The following is a 23,846-nucleotide window of genomic DNA, read 5'->3' as shown; positions in this document are numbered from 1 at the left end:
TTGCACAACAATATGTATTCATAGCTGTTAAATATAAAAAAGATGGTTAACACCAACTTATTCTAACTTTGGGTAAGACTACCCCAGGAGGTGCTATACCCACTTGGCCATTCAGATGAATACATGGTATCTAGCTATAACATTAAAATAGATTGCCACTACCATTTGAGTCATTAAAATATATAAGGTCAATGTTCTGCATTCAACATCAATGAGAATAATAATACTATGCAAAATAAAAACATGAAAAAAATATTTGCCACATATGAAACACTTGTCAAGCAATAATTACTTCCTAAAATAATACTTTCAGAAAACAAATAGATACATAGCTTACCATACTGTTAATAAGCTCACCGCCTACAGATCTAATAATGTATTGCTTCTTGCAGACTAAACTAACTGCAGCCATTCTTTTGATATAATAATAATAGACACTAAAACAGCTAATTAGTATGACCAGACCTATTAACTGTACCTATACTAAAGGTACAAATCTACCTTCAGTTTTGATTTATTCGTTCACGTGATGTAACTATCTTTGGAAGTGCATTCCTCTTTTCAGGATTAATTTACCCCTTCATATGATTTTCTCCACCACTCCAATCCTACATTATTTCAAAACACTTTATTAAAAAGGAATCCAGACTATGTAAGCAAAATACTGGCGGCATCAGTAATTTACAAAAAGAGGACTTACATGTTACATATCCTTTAAAAAAAAAAATAAATACATGACTTGGCAGGTACAATTTTTCAACATAATTTATTAAAGTCTACAGATTTTATAGTATATCTCTGATGTGATGAAGGTCTACTATTAAATATCAAACTGCAAAATGATTGGCATCAAAAACACTGAAAAATAATGTCGGAAACACAGAAGGGTAAACAATTGTTAATTTTAAACATATTTTTCTGGGAGGAAACCCCCTATGCCTTTTAACCATTCACACCCCAAAATTATTTATAGCAATTCCACAGTTGTACTAACTTGAACAAGAGACAAATCTTCCAAAAGAATGTAATCATTGCTGGTGCGTACTTAGAAATCAGACATGCAGTGATCATCTATGGAAAGATTGACTGACATTATGTTGCTTGAATTCTTTGTTCAAGGAATTTCCCCTCAATCACCTATAGAGGAGCCCCCTGATAATATGCTAGTATTTTTGTGTCCCTTTTGTGACTCAGGTTTTACAGGGTGTGTTTCTGATTAGTACCCCACAATTTTAGGGGAAAACGGGAGACATAAGCTGTTCAATGTGCACATTTTATGCTATTTAGGTGCTTAGATTTTTACCTACTTTTCAAAAGTCTTTTTATACTTGCTTTGAAGGTCTGCAGGTTTTGAGGTACAAGTGTGACTTATTTTCACTTCAAAGAGGTCCAATTAAAAGTTATCAGGATGGAATTATTCTTTTCCTTCTGTTAATTAGGAAACCAATCGATCCATCCACAATGCCATTTCCCCATTTTTGCTCATAGGGTTGGGATGTCAGTTCAACAGAGAAAATTATCTAGAGACAGTGGTCACACAGCCAAGCAGCCAGCCCTGCTATGGTTGTTTTTCTATACCACACAGACACACACACACGTACACACGCACACACACACATTCACACCTATGGGCAATTTAGAGTGTCTAATCCACCTATGGCATGTCTTTGGAATGTGAGAGAAAATCAGAGCACCAAGAGAAAATCCACCTGAACACAGGAAGGACATACAGATTATGCACAGAAGTCACCCCAGCCGAGAATCAAAACTAAGAACCTCTTGTTGTCAGGCAACAACATTAACTGGTGCACCTCTGTGCCACAATATTTAAGGTATTTAATGTGAAACAGAAATATGACAAAATTATTTAACATGCATTGTAAATAAATAGTATAACAAACAGGACCAAAAAGTAGCCAAAAAAGAGCAACGTAAAAAACAACTTCTAAAGAATCTTCATTGAAACAGTAAGTACACTTAAATCACAATGTTGTAAACAAAGTGAATCATAATGTTATTTATTTTTATTATTTTATTTATTTATTTCAGTTTGATCACTGGGGAAGTCCACTGGGCCACGAGGTACCCATTTTCAGTGGAGGCCCGGGGAGAAAAGCTCCAAAGGCAGTACAATCAAGGTTACACATGAAAGATAAAAATATAATAGAAGTACAATAGAAGTATCTCGTATTAATTATACATAGTAAGAACAGTGCAACAAACTAAAATAACGATTTAAAGTTCTAAAAATGTTCTAAAAACAATCTAAAAGATTCTAAAGAAAAAATGTTCTAAAAATGATCTAGATTTTTTTTTTTTTTTTTTTTTTGTGTGCAATGTTTTCCTCTGTACACTCAACTGAGAGGTAGCTTAGACATTTTGGGAGTTAGAGATGAAATCAGAGAGCAGATATGAGAGAGGGTAATTTATGTAGGGTGAAAGCAAGAACATTTCCATTTGGATGACAGGTATGAGTGTAGTTGGGTCTTGAAAAATTCTGTGTTAGGTATAGTCCTAAGTGAAGGAGGCAGAGAGTTCCATTTTTTGCCATGAGAGTAGGATAGTAGTAGCTGGCCAGCAGAATGTTTTGGTTTGTGAATGGAGATTAGGTTTTGGTGCTCTGATCTCAATGATCGGCTAGGGATGTAAGGGGGAAGGATGTTGGATAAAGAAGGGCATTTTTCAGGGTAGAATATTAATTTATGAGCGGTTGTTAGTTGGAGATAGTTGAGGTGGTTACGGAGCTATAACCAGTTTAGAGATTGAAGGGTAAGGCAATGGTGGGTTGAGGTTTTGGATTTAGTGGTGAATTTAGAGATTTTATTATAGCAAGCTTCAAGTTTAGAGGTGAGGGATGCAGATAGATTAGTTAGTAGAGGGACACCATAAAGGAGAGGGAAGGAGGTAGGAGGTAGCTAAGGTGTGCCTAGTGGAGTTTGAAAGAAATTGGTTGTTCCTGTAGAGCATGCCTAACTTTTGGTGTTTTTTTTATGTTTTGTTGTATGTGGAGATCAAATTTGAGGTGCTCATCAATGGTAATGCCAAGGAGTTTTGCGGAAGGGACTACTTCTATGGGAGTATTGGTTTGGCTTAGGATGTTGAAAGTGTTTTTGTCAAAGGAGGAAGCCTTGGTAGGGGAAAAAATTAGTACTTTAGATTTGTTGGAGTTGAGGGAAAGATGGTTATTGTGCATCCAGTTTTCTGTAGTGGAAAAAGCTTTTTGTGTTTTGGACAGAAGTTCGGAAAAATTGGGGGCAATGCAAACTAAGGTAGAGTCATCAGTGTATTGGATGACTGTAGTGTCAGGGAGGGCAGAGTGAAGGTTATTTATGAAGATGTTGAAGAGTATGGGACCGAGGATGGAACCCTGAGGAACTCTGGTAGGAGTAGGTAAGAAGGAAGAGGTACAGTCCTTCCATCTGACAGCTTGAGATCTATCAGAAAGGTAACTGGAGAACCAGGAAAGAGTAACTGGGGAGAGATTAAGGTAGGAGAGATGAGAGAGAAGGTGTGTATGGGATATGGTGTCAAAGGCTTTTGAAAGATCTAATAGAACAGTGGATACAAGTAAACCAGAATTGCGGGCTTGATTAACTGTTTCTAAGAAGGAGAGTAGGGCAGTTATGGTGCTGTGGCCAGGGCGGAAGCAGTGTTGGGTGGGAGTAAGTAGCTGATTATGCGTTAAGTAGGGTAAAAGTTGGTGATGGATGCATTTTTCTAGAATTTTAGATAAAGGAGAGAGTAGGGCTATGGGGCGGAAGTTAGAAATAGAGGCATTTTTACCTCCTTTGTGAAGTGGTAGAATGTAGGCAGAGTGCCAGAGTTTGGGTACATATGACTCTTTTAAGGATCGGTTGATCAGGATGCTAATAGGGAGAGCAATCCCTTCAGCTGCGTGTTTGAGGAAGGAGGGTGGAATGTTGTCAGGGGCATTAGAGCATGGCTTTAGTTTAGATAGCAGCTTTTTTATAAACATTGTGGAGACTGGTTTGAGACGGAACATAGAGGGGCTGTTATTTGGAGAGTCTAGGAAATTGGATGGACTGTTGTTGGGAAATGTTTTGGTTAGCTTAGTTATAGAATCAGTAAAGAAAGTGTTGAAGTGAGAACTTAGTTCTTTGTCAGATAAATTGGGGTCAGGGCAGGGGTTACTTCTTGACCCAGGATGGAGAAGAGAGTTAACAGATTTCCAGAAAAGTTTAGGGTTGTTATTATTATTGGTCTGAAATTTATTGTAGTAGTTTTTTTTGTCTGTGGAAATTAATTTTTTTACCTGGTTGCAGAGTTGGGTATAATGGAGCTTAGCAGAAGGAAGTTTAGTTTTCTGAAAAAGCTTCCAGGATTTGTCTCTAAGATGCATGGTATGTTTAGTCTCTTTGGTCAGCCAAGGAGCAGAATTGGCTTTGATTCATTTGTATCTTAGGGGGGCTAGGGAGTTAAGAGTATTGAGGAAGAAAGAGTTGAAATGCTCAACAGCATTGTCAAGGGAGAGAGTGTTAAGGAATTGCCAATTAATTTGCTTGAAAATGTTGGAGAAGTATGTGGGGTTGAAGTTGCTAAGGCTACGAGTTTGGATGTAGTTATGTTTGTATTGGGAGGTGTTGGCTGATCGATGAATGAAAGCAGGGAGATGGTCACTAAAGGAGTCAGGGATAGTGCCAGAGAGAGAGATTTTGTTTGGGTTGGAAACTAAAATCCAGTCTATGATAGAACCTGGGGGGTGGGTTTTGTTACGTCGGGTCATGTAGTGGATTACTTGGGAGAAGTTGAAGAGATTGATGTCTAAGGAGGAGGAAGGGGTGGTGATTTTGTTCCTGTCAATGTTGACGTCACCTAGAATAAAGGTTTCATATTTTATTTCAGATGAGGCCCAGTGGAGAATATTCTCAAGAGTGGAGATATTATCACCTGGGGAGATGTATAAGGAGATGAAGCAGATATTTTTGTGTTTATTGAGTCATAGGAGACTTGCAGTTAATTCAGTATTTTTGAACTGAGGGATTGGGATTTGGAGGGGGGATAATGGAGAGAAGGTTAGAGTAGATTATGGCAGATCCACCACCTTTTTTGTTTAGTCGGTCAGTCCTGAGGATATTGAAGCCAGGAGGAAGGATTTCTGAATCAGAGATATGAGGTTTTAGCCAGGTTTCGGAGATGGTTAATATGTCTGGTTGGTTGTGACTGATCCAACTGTGGACATGGTGAATTTTGTTGTTAAGGCTCTGGGCATTGATAGTGAAGATCTTGAGGGTGTTTAGAGAGGAAGTTGGTGAAGAAGGAGGCTTAGGTGAGGAAATGTTGGTGGGGGAAGGAGAGAGAGGGATGTTAGTCCTGGGGTAGGGGCCAGGTTTGGGATGAATGTCTCCAGATAGGGCAAGGAAATTACAAGAGATTACTTTAAGCTTTTTAAGTCTGGAGTGGAGGAAGTTAAATGGGGTGAGTGGAGGTATGAGAGAAAAACTTTTGGTAGAGTAATTTGGGATGGAAAGTGTGCAGAAGGTTTGTTTGGATAAGGGAGGGGGAAATGGAGTGGAAGTGAGACAGTAGAAGAGGATGTGGGTGAGTGGAAGTGATTGAATGAGTAGAAGGTAGGTATTGTGGGGCTTTTAAGGTGTAAGAAGTAGTGTGATGGAGAGGAATTAGAAAGATGAGAAGACAGAAGGGGAGTCTGAGAGTAAAGAGGATTTGGGAGGGCATGTTTGGAATGGGTGGGGTATGGAAGTGAGAAATTAAGAAAGGAGGGATGAATTAGTAGTGGAGAGAAAGGTAGAGTGGTGGAGGGGAGATATGAAGGTAGGGTGGAGTGGGAGAGGGGAGGAGACAGAGGAAGGAGAAAGGGCAGGAGTAATAGCAGGTGGGGAGCTAAGAGGGGTGTAGAGATTGGTTAACTGAAGAAGAAAATTGAGGGAGGAGGGAAAGATTGTGATTGGTTATGGGAAAATGGTGGGAGGAGATAGAGAGGCAAAAATGTAGAGGTGCTGGGGGCGGGTGGAATTTGGGGGCAGGGTAGGGGAGCGGAGTGAGCCCATAGGGCGAACGGAGCGGGAAGAGCCCAAGGAGGAAAGTGAGGAGGACAATCAGTAAAGAGAGAGTATTCAGAAGGTAAGTTTAGCAGAGATGAGAATAGGTAAGGTAAGAGATGCAGGGAATGTGAGTGGGTAGTGAGATGTACAGAGAAGTGGAGTTAGAGAGTAGATGCAAGGAAAATAACTAGGAGAGAGGGAACAGACTTCAGAGAAGGGATACCAGAGGGCTGTATATAAGGGAAGAGAGGCTAGGATACCTGGATAGTAGAGAGGGAAAGAGCAGGGGGAAGGATGTTAGAGGGCTGAAATAGGGGAGATAAAGGAGGAGAGGGTAAGGTAGAGTGGATAATAAAGAAGGTAGGGGAGTGCCACCTAGAGGCTAGGTAGTCAGAAACAGTGGAGATCCCAGGGGGAGAAAAGGCAAGGGGAGAAAGGTAATGGAGGGTCAGGAAAGGGGATAAGGAAATACGAGGAGAGCTACAAGTAGCAGAGAAGGGGATAGAGAATAAGGGGAGAACTAGTGGAGCAAGCAGTAAGAAGTGGTGGTAGTACAAGCAGTAGGGAGGGGAGGTAGTGGCTGCTGGCAGACTGTCAGGGAAGTGTCAGCGACCTGGTAGAAATCAACTTAATTAGCTGTAGAGGGTTACAAAGGTACACATACTTTCTGGAATCCTTGTTGAAGTAGGAACTCAGGGAGCAGAGGTCTTAAAGTTTTGGAGTAGGAGTCCATTTAGTCAGTTCTTGCCCTGTGAGATCAAGAGGGTGTTATTAGGAGGTAAGCTTGGTGGTAGGTGCCCAAGCTACAAAAACAGGAGAAGGAAAGAGAGGTTGTGAGCACCTGTAAAGGCAATTCAGAGGTACACAGGAAGACAGTTTCAGGCATAAATAGACTAATTGCTAACAAAATAAAATGTCTGTAGCAGCTAGAAAACAAATAGTAAACAATGGTTACACTCTACAGAATTTCACTGAAACAGCTACGTAGCTATGTATATAAGAAATAAAACAAAGTTACACTCATACAAAAAATAATCACTCTAAGCAGATAACACAGGTAAATAACAGAGACCCTCAGTTCTGTTTGTGTCGCGGAATAAAGTAGTAGTGCATCCAGCAAGGATTGAGTTAGAGGAAAGTCCCAAACTGTTAAAAATTACACTACACAAGTTGCACGAACAGTTATTTAGAGGCTATATAGGATGGAGTACTGTGCGAATAGCACGGCTTAGTTAAACTAGGGAAGTCCCAACTGTTCAGAGCACAGCGTAAGGCTACTCTTGGCAAATAAGTGTTCAGGCAACAACACTTTGAGTTCAGTGCTACTACCTCAAGGGATTAGTTGATGTAAAACATAAGCCTCAGGCCGATAGTTAAATATAATACATAAGCCCCAGGTCAAATGCAGCACGTTAGACTTAAGAAGTGCGCATACAATATTGCTAATCCAGTATGCTTATATAGATAACATAAGGACCCACTGTCACTAGCACAGATTTAGTTACACTATCATTACAGCAGGTTGGGAAATGTAAAAAATAACATAGTTTTCAAACAATCTTAAACAGAGAACATAAAAACCCTTAGTGACTAGCACTGTTTCAGTTAAAACTAACAGCTAACATAGTAAACAGGCAGGAAAAACTGGGAGACATAGTTAACAAACACGCTTACAGAGATTGCATAAGAACCCTCAGCGACTAACACAGTTATAGTAAATCCTATCGGCTAGCATATAGAACAATTAAGAAACTGTAAAACATATGTATAATCGCTTTAGTAAATAAGCGACTACAAACAAGAGAATCCTTAGCAGATAGGACACCCGGTACGTGGGAAATGCGCAGACTATAAGGCGTGTACAATCAGGAGAAAAACAAGTACAATTTCAGATTTAAACAGCCGATAAAATATCAAGAGCAGTCCCTTGTTACAACAAGCAAAAAAGTCAGTAACTTACTACTAGGGAGCGGACGCTGGAGCCAGGGTAGCACAGATGTTGTAAACAAAGTGTGAACCATTAATAGTTCTCATGTGGATTTATGCAAGTCATCCTGACAAAGACACATTTTATTACTTAAATATTAAAAGTATCATATGATGAATGTGTTTAATATAATATAATAAGGACATTGAACTCATTGAAAAGCTTTTTTTATCTGGAGCCAACAGTTAAATAAACATGCAGTAGCACTGTTCACACTTGCACTGCTGTAAAGAAAAACAATGTGAATTTTATATACTGAATAATGACATTGATACAGCAGTTCTACAAATGGGGCCATGCTATAATACAAAAGAAAATGTGCTTTTGTTTAGAAAAGAGCTATAAGAATTCCTGTTTTAATTTGAAGTTATCAATATATACATAACATAAAATTACCAAGGATTGCTCATGAAAGCTCAATAGGCAGATTTTCCTAGCTTTTAGAAAAAGTAAAATGAAACAGAAATGATAGTTTATATTTCAATGTTTTTGCTATGTCACTCTCATTTATCTTCCTAGCAACATCAGCAAAAAGTTTTCTCTGTTTCTTAATTTACAGTTAAAAGTTAATAAAGGTAGAAAATGTGGAGGTACAAACTGCAAAGAATAAGAACTGTTTCTACATATAACTAATCCCCACTGAATGAAACTACTTCAGGTTGCATTTAGAACTGTGTAGCCTACTCATAAGATGTAACAGTCCATTAAAAGACAGGTTAGCTCTATGCATATTTATTCCTGAGAGCCAAAGCCATCGCTACAGATTAATTTACAGCATAACAGACACATCAGGTAGGTATTTTAACAAAATGACAAAGTTTACTGCAAAGCTTAAACGTAAATATTTTTGAAACTGCTACCATTTCTTAAAAAGATTAAATCATGTATTTTTCTTTCTGCACAATGATCAATTAGTAGGGGAGGTCATTTGAAACTTAACTATATTTTAATCATATATTGACAGAAGGGAGCTATTTTCAGAGCTTTGACAACTTGTTAGACAGCTCCACTAAAAACGTAATTATTGCCCAGTCAACAGTCATTTTCTTTCATTCTTTCTTTCTTTCTTTTTCTTTCTTCTTCAGAATCAGCAATTTTTTTAGACCAGCCACATTTTTAATGTAATCAGCCAGTGTTTGGTTCAAAATGATCAAGTGGAATTCCATTTTATCAGTGGATGCTTGAATCAGAACTACAACTTTCTTAGATTTGGTTCAAGTCACCTGGAATTTCCTCCCATTTTATTGTGCATTTTAGATTGCTTTGCCTACATCTTTTACTGGAGAAAGTAGCGATGTGAGTTTTGTCTTACTGAGATGCATGGCCATCAGAAATCACACATAACCTTTGGTAACAATGACCTCTTAGATTATTTAATGGCAAATTTAACCACTCAGGTTTCCCCAAACATTATAATATGCTTTCTTCTAAACAGTAGAATTTGGTAGAAAAAGAAAACTAAAGTCTACTGACCTCCATTTTCACATTTTCTCCATAATACATGGATATTGGCAACAAATGATGTTCACACTGTGACATTATACAACTCCAAGAAAGGCATGTTATGATTTTGTTTTGATATATTAGTTCAGAGGTGTTTTTTTTATTCTATTCAGTTTTGTTCTTCCATTTATATAGTTGTTTTTATGCATTTTAAACACAGGTAATTTTAAAAATAAATACCTTGTTTCTTTTGTTATAAATGGCATGAGATCTTATCATCCACATTATCTACTTAAAGGTAAATACATGGGATCTTAACATCCACATTAACTACTTAAAGATAAATACATGGGATCTTAACATCCACATTAACTACTTAAAGGTAAATACATGGGATCTTAACATCCACATAAACTACTTAAAGGTAAATACATGGGATCTTAACATCCACATAAACTACTTAAAGGTAAATACATGGGATCTTAACATCCACATAAACTATTAAAGGTAAATACATGGGATCTTAACATCCACATTAACTACTTAAAGGTAAATACATGGGATCTTAACATCCACATAAACTACTTAAAGGTAAATACATGGGATCTTAACATCCACATAAACTACTTAAAGGTAAATACATGGGATCTTAACATCCACATAAACTACTTAAAGGTAAATACATGGGATCTTAACATCCACATAAACTACCTAAAGGCGAATATATGGGATCTTAACATCCACATAAATTACTTAAAGGTAAATACATGGGATCTTAACATCCACATAAACTACTTAAAGGTAAATACATGGGATCTTAACATCCACATAAACTACTTAAAGGTAAATACATGGGATCTTAACATCCACATAAACTACCTAAAGGCAAATATATGGGATCTTAACATCCACATAAACTACTTAAAGGTAAATACATGGGATCTTAACATCCACATAAACTACTTAAAGGTAAATACATGGGATCTTAACATCCACATAAACTACTTAAAGGTAAATACATGGGATCTTAACATCCACATAAACTACCTAAAGGCAAATATATGGGATCTTAACATCCACATAAACTACTTAAATGTAAACTCATGGGATCTTAACATCCACATAAACTACTTAAAGGTAAATACATGGGATCTTAACATCCACATAAACTACCTAAAGGCAAATATATGGGATCTTAACATCCACATAAACTACTTAAATGTAAACTCACGGGATCTTAACCTCCACATAAACTACTTAAAGGTAAATACATGGGATCTTAACATCCCCATAAACTACTTAAATGTAAACTCATGGGATCTTAACCTCCACATAAACTACTTAAATGTAAACTCATGGGATCTTAACATCCACATAAACTATTAAAGGTAAATACATAGGATCTTAACATCCACATAAACTACTTAAAGGTAAATACATGGGATTTTAACAGCCACATAAACTACTTAAATGTAAACTCATGGGATCTTAACATCCACATAAACTACTTAAATGTAAACTCATGGGATCTTAGTATTCACATAAACTACTTAAATGTAAACTCATGGGATCTTAACATCCACATAAACTACTTAAAGGTAAATACATGGGATCTTAACATCCACATAAACTACTTAAAGGTGAATATATGGGATCTTTACATCCAGATAAACTACTTAAATGTAAAGTCATCGGATCTTAACATCCACAGAAACTACTAAAATGTTAATGCATGGGATCTTAACATCTGCATAAACTACTTAAAGGTAAATACATGAGATCTTAACATCCCCACATAAACTACTTAAAGGTAAACACATTGGATCTTAACATCCACATAAACTTCTTAAATGTAATTTAATTGGTTGCTATATACCACCAAGAAACAATATAGCCATTCTTGAGAACCTACTCCAGTGGTCCTCCACCACACTCCAACACGAAACTTTCATCCTGGGAGACTTTAATTGACTAACATGTAACTCCCATGCTCCCACAAATCACATTAACCTTCAAGATTTTACACAAACTATCCAGTCTCCAACCAGATTTGACAAAGAAACTAACAGGGAATCAATCCTTGACTGGATACTAACACACAGACTGGTCCACCCCTCTCATACAGGTTGCCTACCTGATGGCCTAAGTGACCATCTAACAACCTTCCTGCTCAGAAAGCATTTCCACCACAACAAGGAGACTGTCTACCTAATAATTAGAAACTAAAACACAGTAATTGGACACCATTAAAATATCTAGACCTAAACAAATCTGTCAAATTCTTTAATTCCACTTTTCTAAGCATTCTAAGTATTCTGAATCTGCATGCCCCACCCAGAACCATCAGAATCAAAGCTAACAGTGCTTCTTGGCTAAGTAAGGACACCAGAGCCCTTCTCAAAACCAGGGACAAAGCTTGGAACCATTGGTACAAAACCAGATCCCAAGCCACCAAAGAAACCTACCTAGATCTCAGGTATAAAGCTAAAAAGCTGGAAAAACTTGATAAAGCTAGCTACTCCCATAATCTACAAATGGAGCATTAACAGAATCATCATAAGTTTTGGACAGCCATTAAAAAAATACTCTCACCAGGTAAAAGTAGTACCCCCTCCCCCACCACTGATAACACATCAGAAACCATAGCTACACAGCTTAACAAATTCTTCACTGACACAATTCTAGCCCTATCCAACCAACAAAACACCTCTAACAATCCTCCCCCTACTGACACCTTTAAATCACCTTGCAATAACAACCTATTCAACTTCCAGCCCATCTCTACTGACAGGATTAAAAAATACTTAAAAAAACTTAACCTCACAACACTAGCATCTGACAACTTACCAGCAAAATTCCTACAAATAGCAGCCGATGTCATTGCCTACCCTATATCCATTCTTATTAACAGATCCCTGTTCGAAGCTCTTGTCCATGATATACGGAAAATATCACATATAGTCCCTCTTCATAAGAGAGGGAACTCCACAGTACTAACCAACTATCGGCAATAACTATCCTATTCCCCATAGCCAAAATCCTGGAGAGCTGTATACACACCAAAATCATGGACTACTTCCATACACATAAACGCCTATCAGTTACTCAACATGGCTGTTGCCCCTATCACAGCACCACCACAGGTCTTATGTCCTTCACCAACACAGTTAACTACCACAGAAATAATGGCAGATTTGTGTCAGCCACCTTCTTCAACCTGTCAAAAGCCTTTGACATGGTTAGACAAAGTATACTGATCAAAACTCTCTCCCATTTAGGCCTCAGTGAGTCCTCCCTAGCCTGGTGCCAAAGCTACCTAACCAGACACCAACAGGCAGTGCTATGGCAGCATGAAATCTCTCCACTGCTCCCAGTCACTCTTGGCGTGCCTCTAGGTTCCATTCTAGCCTAGGTCCATACCTATTCTCTCTGTACACCAACAACCTGCACTCTTCCATCCCTCAGGTATCTCTCATACAATATGCAGATGATTCCACTCTACTCTGCTCAGCCTATTCCTTACAAGAACTGCATTTACTTACTCAACAATCCTTTCTAGCAGTTTAAAAATTCCTGTCTAAGTGATTTTAAATCCTAACAAAACTAAACTTCTTCTTTTCATACCAACCAGATCCACCTCCTAAGATCCCACCTTCAATATCACGTCCATTAACAATACTATAATTTCCCCTATAGCTCACACAAAACTTCTCGGTGTTGAAACTGACAATAATTTGAGATTTGACATACATTGCCCACACTATTAAGAAAGTGCACAAGAAAATGGGAATCCTCTATAGGAACAGACAGTATCTTACCAAACAATCAAATGCCACCATATCACGTACTCACCTCATTTCTACCCTACTATATGCCTCCCTAGTACTCACCAATCTTAGAAAGACTGATGTTACAAACCTTGAATCCTGCTGTAACAGTATCGCCAGGTTCGCTACTGACTCCCCATATAGAAAGTACAGTTCTGTACACTTACCATAAATGTAAATGTTTGAGTATATTCACTGTTGCAGTCATCACACTTGTGTTATCTGCCTGCAGGTAGACCTCAGTCAGCCCGAATACCAGAGTCTTGGGATTTCTGCATCAGATGTTGTCACCTCTTCCATGATGTCAGGTCGTCAGGGGTATAAAACATGCAGCCAACACCATTACATCAGTTTTTCCTGCCCTAGATGTCAGGAGCCCCCAAAACAGGAAGCTATTACATGGTGTGGAACACCCCCAGTAAAAAGTAAATAGCACTGCCATAGCAGATGGCCATAAAGGGGAGAGGTAAAAAGGATAGAGAAAATCCAGGGGGCTGGAGGGAGGGAAACCAGGACTGCAACAGTGAATACACTGGAACATCTACATTTATGGTAATTGTACACAACTGTACTGTGTTCTGCATGTTTCACTGTTACAGTCATCATACTTGGGTTGATTCACAAAGCTGAGGAAGGGTGGAGGCAGTCAAGAAGTGTTGGGGCTGGCTAACAGGCCTTGTAAGACTGCTGTAGCAAATCCAGCTCTGGATTTAGAAAATAATAGGTAAGTGGCAATGCTTGGTGAAGGTGTGTACAGAACTCCAGGTTGCAGCTTCCAGGATGTCCCTGGTGGGGACCCCCCCTGAGAAATGCTGTAGAGGTTGAAGTAGCTCTAGTGGAATGAGTTCTGATCCCCAGAGGGGTAGGTTTTCCATGGTGCTTGTAGCAGAAATGGATGCAGTGTGCTATCCATTTGGAAATGGTTTGCTTTGAAATGGCTTTGAGCTCTGCCCCTGTAGCAAAGCTAATTAGTAGCTGGTCAGACTTTCTGAAAGGCTTAGTCCTGTCAAGGTAGAACCTAAGCTGTCTGTGCATGCCCAAGGAGTGCAGGATCCTTTCTCCTCTACTCTGAGGATTAGGGAAAAAGGTTGGCAAATGGATGGATTGGTTTAAAGCCACACTGGATAACACCTTGGGCATAAAGGAAGGGTTAGTCCTGAGGGAAACTCTGGCAACATGGAAAATAATGAAGGGCTCCACTGCCATTAGTGCCTGTAACTCAGACACTCTTCTTGCTGAAGTAATAGCTAGATGTAAGGCTGTTTTTCAAGAGAGGTATTTTAACTCTGATGAAGCAGCAGGTTCAAAAGGGGGAAGTATGAGCTTTTCCAGTACAATGTTAAGGTCCCTAGCCGGGGAGGGAGCACTCCTAGGGGGCCTTAAATTGTTAGCTCCTCTCGGGAACTGCTTGATGAGAGGGTGAGAAAAGAGAGGAGGCTCAGTATTATAATGAGCTGAGATGGCAGAGTCATGAATCTTAATGGATGAGAAGGATAGGCTTCTGTGGAGCACCTCTGCTAGGTAATCAAGGATTTGAGGTAAGGTGGGCATAGCTGTGTCCTTTCCTTGAGACTGACTCCAAGAACAATATATTTTCCACTTTTCAGCATAGGATTTCCTAGTACTAGGCCTTCTCGCCTCAAGGATGACTTCCAGCACCTGTTTGCTGAGGGTTGCTGGTGGTGTATTCATGGAATAAGCCAGGCTGCAAGGTTTAGGGTTTGCAGCTGTGGATGCAAAATCTGTCCCTCCTGCTGAGACAGCAGGGATGGTATCTGATGCAGCTGCCAGGATGGCACTGCTGTCAGACTGTGTACGAGTGGAAACCAGTGCTGGCGTGGCCAGTCTGGTGCAATAAGGATTGCTCATGGCCTGTCCTATTTGATCTTGAGCAGTACTTTTGAGAGGAGGGGCAGAGGAGGAAAGGCATAAATTGAGAGGTTCTACCATGTAAAGGATAGGGTGTCCACCTTCCAGGCTCTGCTGTGAGGGTTCCTGGTGCAAAATTTGTTCAATTGGTGGTTTTGGGGGAAGGCAAAAAGGTCCACCTCTGGAGTTCCCCACCTCTGGGTTAGAAGTTTGAATGAATTGAGTTCCAGTTTCCACTCGTGAGGGTCCAGTAGATTTCTGCTTAAGTTGGCTGCCAGTGAATTTTGCTTGCCTGGCAGGAATTGAGCTTGTAGGTGCACTTGGATGCTCAAGGCTGTGTGCCAGAGAGCCATGGCTAACCTGCAGAGTGAGTAAGAATGAGTCCCACCCTGCTTGTTTATGTACCCCATAACTGTGGTGTTGTCTGTCTTTATCAGGAGCTGTCCTGGAAGGATAAGGTATTTGAAGACTGTCAGAGCATTCTGTACAGCTAGCATCTCTTTTTGATTGATATGCATGGGAATTTGTTCTGGGCTCTATTTGCCTTGAATGCATTTGCCTGCCATGTGAGCCCCCTATGCATAGTCTGATGCATCTGTTGTCAGGGTTTGGGCAGAAAGGGGTTGAGTGAAAGGAAGTCCCTTGTTATGGTTGCATGTTTCTGCCCACCAAAGGAACTCTGCCCTTAGGCAAGGTATGATAGGAATCACGGTTTCCAGGTCTTGAGAATGTTAACACCAGAGACTTTTTAAGTACCATTGAAGTTTCCTCATATGCAGTGTTGCATATGGAATTAGAGGAATGCATGAGGTCATAAACCCTAGGGCTTGCAGTATTTTCCTTGCAGATAGCTGGGTTTTGTTGGCCATTAGTTTGAAATAGTTTGTCAAATGGACCTGCTTTTCTGGAGTGAGGAATGCCATCTGGGAAGTTGTGTTCAAGCTTGCTCCCAGGAATATAATTTGTTGGGTGGACACCAGTTGTGATTTATTTTTGTTGATGGTTTATCCCAGTAAAGTTGGAAGTCTTTTTACAAATGCCAGGTGCTGAAGTAGCAATTCCTGACTGTCCGCCTGAAACAGGCAATCGTCCAAGTATGGATAGATTTGAATATTTCTCTGCTTGCAGTATGCAATGGCTGGAGCCAGGCATTTTGTGAATACCCTGGGCGCAGTAAATAAGCCAAAGGGAAATGCAGAGAACTGATAGAGCCGACTCCCTTCTGGGGATGTGCAGATAACCTTTTGTTAAGTCTAGGGTGACAAACTGGGCATCCTTGGCTAGCATAGGAGGAAGCTGTTGCAGGGTAAGCATTTTGAATTTTGGGACCACCAGAAAGGTGTTGAGGATTGATAGATCCAGGATCGGGTGCCAAGAGCTCTCTTTTCTGGGCACCAGGAACAGTCTGGAGTAGAAACCATGTCCCCTTTGTTCTACTAGAACAGGTTGAATAGCTCTGATATGGAGAAGGGAAAGTACTTGCTTTCGAGCTTCTGCCCACTGGTTTGAAGGAATGTCTGGCAAACCGCTTGGTGTTGGCAGTAAGTGGAAGTCGAATCTGTATCCCTGGGATACAATATTTAGAACCCATCAGTCCTGAGTAATGGACATCCAGTTTTTTGCATGAAGGGCGAGTTTTCCTCCTAGGGGTGCAAGTACTTGGGCATGGCTGGGAAGGGTAATTGGAAAGTCATTGTGAACTTTTTCCATAAGGGAGTGGCTTACCACTCCCTGGTTTTGAAGTGGAAACACTCCATTGTTTAGATCTCTGCATACCCTGAGACTGCAGTCTTGGTGGTCTGTTTCCCCTGGGTTTGCCTGAGAGGGACTGGAAAGGACCAGTTTTTGAAGGCCAATGTGTACTGAATCTAGGTGGCTGAACTTGTAAGAAATCTTTGACTGTTTGCATAGATTTAGCCTTTTCTTTCATCTTTTTAAGAACTTATTCTGCTTTTGTGCCAAACAAATGCTCCCGATTTAATGGAGCATCTAGTAATTTTGCTTTGACATGGTCAGGCAAGACTTGTTATTTTAGCTAAGCATGCCTTCTCAGTACAGAGCCAGTGACAGCAGCCCTGCAAGATGCTTCTAAGGCACCAAACCCACATTGCAAAGTATGTTTACTAACTTGGTTTGCAGAATGCATTAACTCTTGTAAATCTTTATTTTCTGCACAATCTGGAAGTAACACATTTTTTTGTTTAATTAGTTCCATAATATGTTGCTGGTACTTCAACATGTGAAACTGGCAATTCAAAGCTCTGATGGCAAGAGTTGCAGTGGTAAACACCTTCTTATTCCATCTGTGTAAAGCTCTAGAATCCCTGTCTAAAGGGGTAGGGTTTTTGGCTGTAGTAGACTTAATGCCTTTAGGTCCCTGGTAAATGGTCTCTGTATCCACAGTAGGATTCTTAAAGAAAAATTTGTGAGAATCAGGTACTCTGTAGTACCTGTCAGGTTTTCTAGGAGCTGGTGGTAAGGTGTCAGGAGTAAGACTGGACTCCAAGAAGACATCGTCTACAATATCCAGGACAGGGGGTATAGCTAGAGGCCTGTGTTAAGGCAAATCTAAAAATTTCCTGAGTCTCTTTTTGGACTGAGGATAGTCCTGGCATTCCCAGCAGAAATGCTCTCTTAAGGTATGCAAGGTTTCACCAAAAGAGAAATCCTCTGGAGGGGAGGCAGAGGGAAAGGATTCCTCCGCATCTGAATCCTCATAGGTAGATAAGGGTATGTCCTGGTAATCAGAAGGGTCAGAGTCATCAGACTCCTGGTCTGTAGAATCAGAAGGAAATTCAATTCTTTGTCTTTGGCAAGGGAAGGCTGGCTTCCCCTAATTAGAGTAATAAGAGCTTCAGCCATTCTAAGCATTTGCTTTTGTGGCATGGGAGAATGAGCATGGGCTTTGGACATTGGATTTCTAGGTGTAGTGCAAACTCTGGGCCTGTGAAACTTGGTAGTTTTAGGAGGAAATGAAGTTGTCGGTTTAATATGAATATTGGTAGATCAGAATTCACCCTCAGAAGCCGGTGCCTGCACAGCAGCTCCGGACCCATCCAAGGTAGAGACATCCACAGGTTCCACAGTCAAAGAAGCATCTCGCAGTATACCGGACTCTGAATGGGTCTCCAGCAGAGGCCAACGAATCTGTAGAAGTGGGCATCAGGGGCTGCATAGGCACCTCACTGAGTACTGGCGGACTGGTGAAAAGCTCAACGGAAGCATCGTCGGCAGTTTTTGACCTATGGGGTCTGTCTCTGTCTTTGTCTTGTCTTTGCGCTTTTTCAGAAGATCGGCAGTCAGATGGCTTAATGAAGCCATTTCGGAATATGGAGAACGAGAGCGAAATTATTTAGCTACAAAAATAGCCTGATGATGAATGGTTCGGGCGTTAAACAAGGCACAAAACTGACAGCTAGGGATGTCATGGTCTGGGCCTAAACAGGTGACACAGTAAGAATGAAAATCTCTGTGAGGTATTTGCATTCCACAGGCAAGACAATTGTTAATTTTTTCTGAAATCAGTTAGAGCAAGAATCTCCAATGGGGTACTTAGTTTTAGAAGACTTCAGGTTTGAAACTCGAAAAAACGAAAATTTCAGGTAGCGGCCGACTGGCACTTGCGAACTGCTTCTGCTTCGGGCTTCTTCTCGGCAAGAAAGACTGATGCAATGGCATCAACTGCATGTTTTATACCCCTGATGACCTGACATCATGGAAGAGGCAACAGCCTCCGACACAGAAATCCCAAGACTCTGGTATTCGGGCTGACTGAGGGCTACCTGCAGGCAGATAACCCAAGTGTGATGACTGCAACAGTGAACCACAATAAACATCACACCACTGTTTAGCATTAAAACAGCTTAATTGGCTAGAATTTCCTCAACCTATGCAATACGACCAACTTACACTTGCTCATAAAATTCTGCATTACCCAGAGAAACCCCCATTTCTACAAAACGTACTACAACCATACTCAAGGAAAAGGACTCTGTGCTCATCCAACAAATTCCTTCTTGAAGTAACTAAACCCTTCAACAGAGCAGGGGAATCACTCTTCTCCAATTATGCATCCAAACTATGGAACTCCTTACCTATACACATATCTTCTATCTTACCATTAACACAATTTAAAAAGACACTAAGAATTCACTTTACCTCTAATTGGCTCTGTTCCTATACTGGTCCAAACTGGCTTCTATCTCCAGTTCAACTATACTCTGTACAGAACTGTTAACAGCTCTCTCTTAATTGTCTACAGGCCTATATCCTAAGGCTGTTACATAACCAGACTAGTCAAATGTATATCATGTTTTATTTTTGTATGTATCTACTCAGTTATGTTTTATGACTCTGTAAATGTCAACATATACTTTATATATTGTGTTTATGATAACTGTTTTTTATATAATCTCCTGCATTCATTTGTACTGATGTTTATTTGTGGACCTCTTCTCTTCGGACTTCCACTGAAAACGGACATGTGTCCAGTGGACTTTCCCGGTTAACAAATGTAAAATAAATAAAAATAAATAAATATGTAAAGTCATGGGATCTTAACATCTGCATAAACTACTTAGCTACTTAAACATAAACACATGGGATCTTAACATCCACATAACCTACTTAAATGTAAACATGGGGGATATTAACATCCACATAAGCTACTTAATCATAAACACATGGGATCTTAACATCTGGATAAACTACTTAAATTTAACCAGTTCTACTTTCAAATCATGAAGCCCATATCACTGACTCTGAAAATCCCAAGACGACAATAATGAAATATCGGAATCTTGAACGTCGGATTTTAAACATGGTAAGTAAACACTTGGCCAAGTTAAACTGAAACTCACGCCAAGGTAAGTAAAAGCCACCTATGTGTGGGGGGGGGGGGCACACTCCCCTCACCTCCCATATGGGGGGGGCTGCACTCCCCCCTCCAACTAAATATATCAACTCCGGTATTACACTACAATGAACAGGGCATGGTGGCCTCTGTGTGGGTTGCAGTTGGACAAGTGTTTACTTACCATGTTAAAAATCCGACATTCAGGATTGTGACTTATGTTATTGTCATCTCAGGATTTTCTGCATCAGTAATATGGACTACGAGAATTAGAAGTAGACCCATTTAAACACATGGGATCTTAACATCCACATAAACTACTGAAACGTAAACACATGGTATCTCAACATCCCTATAAAATACTTAAACGTATACATATGGGATCTTAACAACCACATAAATGGGATCTTCACATACATATTAACTACTTAAACATAAGCACATAGGATCTTAAAATCCACATACACTACTTAAACATAAACACATGGGATCTTGGCTTAATGCCTCTTCTGAAGCTTGACACCTCAGGAGTGTATTGCATAAACTACTTAAACATAAACATGGGATCTTAGCTTAACGCCTCCTTTGAAGCTTGGCACCTTTGGAGTGTAGCAGTGACCTTCTTGGTAAACTGCACCAGAGACACATTAACTCATTATCGTCTGACTTTTCAAAAGCCACCGCACTGTTTCCTAAGTCTTTGATACTGTATGTACATATTACTAAGTAAGCCCTGTACAAGGCAACACTGGGATTCTCATTCGCTTCTTACCACAAGTAAATGTTAGTTTTAAGATGTTATTTTGTAAATCTCTATTTAAACAAATAGGCATAAACGAAAGTCTAACCACAACCAATTTTAAACAAGAAAAGTTAATATGTCTACTTAAGAGAGCCTGACTGTATACATTTTAAGAATCTGTCTATGCTATTTTTTGAACTAAAGAAGCTGCAGACAGGTTCTTTGATGCAACATAAGAAATGTCTTCAGTCTAAACAGAAATGCCCATTGCCAGGTTGCAAAAAAAAAAAGAACACAGTCTCACCTAAGTAAATGTGCATGCCCAGGGAAGTAGACATTGGCATAAATGAGGAAATCAAAAAAACAGTCGAGGGATGAGTCATAATTAATCCACAGATAACAAATGGGGGATTAGTTACTGGATGCTGCTTATGAAGACAAAACCATGTACCATCCAGTCACTTTATGACCTGTCTGAGTCTAGTTAATCCAGCAGAATGACAAATTTTAAGAAAACAAGTTTCTGTGGAGTCAGTTAACCAAAAGCAAATAAGAAACAGCTAAATTACCTCTGCAGAAAGGAGAGTTGGTGTGCAGTATTAGCAAAGAGTGTCATCCAAGAAAAACATGAATGAATCATGCCACATTACTTTCCAAACTTCTAGAGTTTAATGAAGATAATAAAACTAACCTGCAAAGTCTATATACCCACCTGAACGGAGGACAACAATTGACTGTAGTTATTATCTTGGCGACAGACATGTCAGATGTTATATCTGACTCTTCTCTTAAACTTTCGTGTAATAACTCAACTTTTTTCTGGTACCTGAAAGTAAAACAACTACTGTTAATTTTTGAAAAACAGCATTACACTTTGAAGACCATGAATTAGGTTTCCAAACACTTCACTACTATTGGCAATTCAGTGTTTCAACTCAGTTAGGTATTATCGAGTTTCCAGCGCTCAAACAGTATTGCAATTTTAAGTGCTACAGAAAAGTATGTTCTTTTCTTTTTTTTTTGAAGAAAATCATTACTAATGATGTGATCCTGATTTCTGTGGAAAAGAACAATTATCCAAAGTTTATATTTCAACACATAATGAATTAAGCAGCAAGTAACTTGTGTAAAAGGGACTTGCTCTAAACAATTTTGCCCATTGAACAGAAACACATTAACTAATCAACTAATCATTCATTTAATACATGAAATAAACTACCAGGCTTCTGTAATGTCTGAACATAAACAATGTAAAATACATTATCACATAATACATACATTTGTACAAAAATAATGTAACTGAATAAGTGGATCAAACATTTGTCATGTGACATTTGATAACATTACATAATCTACAGGAATTTATGGGATAGTCACATTGAAATGTAATTACACTATAAAGATCATGAACCAAGTCTGTATGAGAGGACATAGAAATTTGTTACTGAGCAGGAACAAATGACTTTTAAGAGATATTAACAAATTAGTTTAATGATCTACAGAAGAACAACATATATACCTGTCAACTGTCCAGATTTTCACAGACCGTCCAGATTTTTGCCTTAAATTTTTTGTCTTTTCGTCATAAAGTTTTGGTTTCTGGCAAATCACTGGCTAATTATTGAGGATTGAATATGGAAAATAATGACAGATATCTGAGTTTCAGACTTTATATCCATCAGAAAATTCATCCTAATTCAAAACCTTTTACTATACCAACTTTCTAAGTTTGTAAGGGCAACATTTAAAAAGTGTCCCTATTTTATAGGCCTTTGTCCCCCCATTTTTATGGCTTTGTCCAGATGTCTTGCTCATAGAGGGTGAGAGATATGACAGCATATACAACAAAAACATTGGATACAACAGTCATGGACTACGAACTACAATTGTGCATCAATGGAGCAACTCATAGTACACTGCTTTTGATATAAAAGGCCGTGGGTTCTATGCCCACACCAGATAGATCAACTGCTGACACAAAACACAGCAAAAGCGGGGATAACAGAGAGCACTGAACCTTGGTGGTATGTTCATGAAAGTTTACTATCAAAAGGGCAATCAGACTGTTTGATTTATGTTAGTCTGAATGCCCAATTCGAGATTATGAAAGAACGAAAAAAAAAAAACTGTTGAAATGAACAACAGCAAATGCACTACAGCATTCGCTGTTGTGAATTTCAGCATTTTACTGCAGATCACACTATAGTGGGATCGGGAAATGTACCCTTTCCCTCACTGTAGTGCGATCTCAGAGTTTGCATATAAAAGTAGTAGGGGGTGGGGGGGGTGCAGGGGGCTTGCCCCACTGAAAAAACATTCTATGCTGTGTGTTGCACAGTAGTACCACTTGCAGAAGTGTGGAGAGTGTTTGAATTTTGTCGAATTCAACATTATCTACTTCTGCATTCAACATTTGTGTCGATCATTGTTTTTTTTTTTTTTTTTTTTTTTTTTTTTTTGCTTATATGGTTCATTGAAACGATAAATCGCACAAAGTGTGATCGGGGAAATTATAGTAAACCGTTCATGTAGTGCTCACAGTGTTAAGACAGTAGTGTAACAGCTTCCAACTACAACCCTAACATTTTATGAGCATTGGTAGTTCAGTGGAAGAATTCCTGCCTGCCATGTAGAAGGCCTGGGCTCAATTCCTAGACAGTGCAGCATGGAATTTTGTTAATACCTACATCTTGGAACAGTTGGTCCATTCTCCTACCAGGGGTGCAAACATCCTTGACCTTGTACTCATGAACATGGGGAAGTGATGTTACTCACCCAATATGATAACTTTGATTAATAGATTTGATCATAAGGCAGTATTGCTTGAAATAAAAATGCAGTCCACTGACCTAGTGAAACCAAAAACCTTCAGGAACTATTCTAAGGCTAACCTCTCTCTAATAAGTGACACCATGGCTAAATTCCAAGCACCCTCAAATCCAGTAAACACTGTAGCATATGCTGAGCAATTTACAAAATCGTTGTACAGCCATTGCCTACTTGTATTAACAATAAGAAAAACCTGAAAGACAAACCAACCTGGCGAAATCACAATATCAATCAGTTATACAACAAAAGAAAAAAATCTTGGCTAAATGTAGGA

General features: G+C 39.3%; 1 protein-coding gene across 2 annotated transcripts in view; it reads right to left on the bottom strand.

Moving 5' to 3' along the window:
• EXOC3L2 (exocyst complex component 3 like 2) overlaps window positions 1-23,846 on the bottom strand; it is a 640,637-nt gene that overhangs the window by 66,735 nt on the left and 550,056 nt on the right. For both annotated transcript variants that reach the window (XM_044062610.1, XM_044062617.1), the window contains one exon: window positions 21,456-21,569. In XM_044062610.1, the coding sequence (XP_043918545.1) occupies window positions 21,456-21,569 (114 nt within the window). The remainder of the gene's footprint in view (window positions 1-21,455; window positions 21,570-23,846) is intronic.

This window comes from Protopterus annectens, chromosome 1.part0, assembly GCF_019279795.1.
Source record: "Protopterus annectens isolate FY-2018-M chromosome 1.part0, PAN1.0, whole genome shotgun sequence".
Classification (NCBI taxonomy): Eukaryota; Metazoa; Chordata; order Ceratodontiformes; family Protopteridae; genus Protopterus; species Protopterus annectens.
This window is presented reverse-complemented; position numbering and strand designations above follow the sequence as displayed.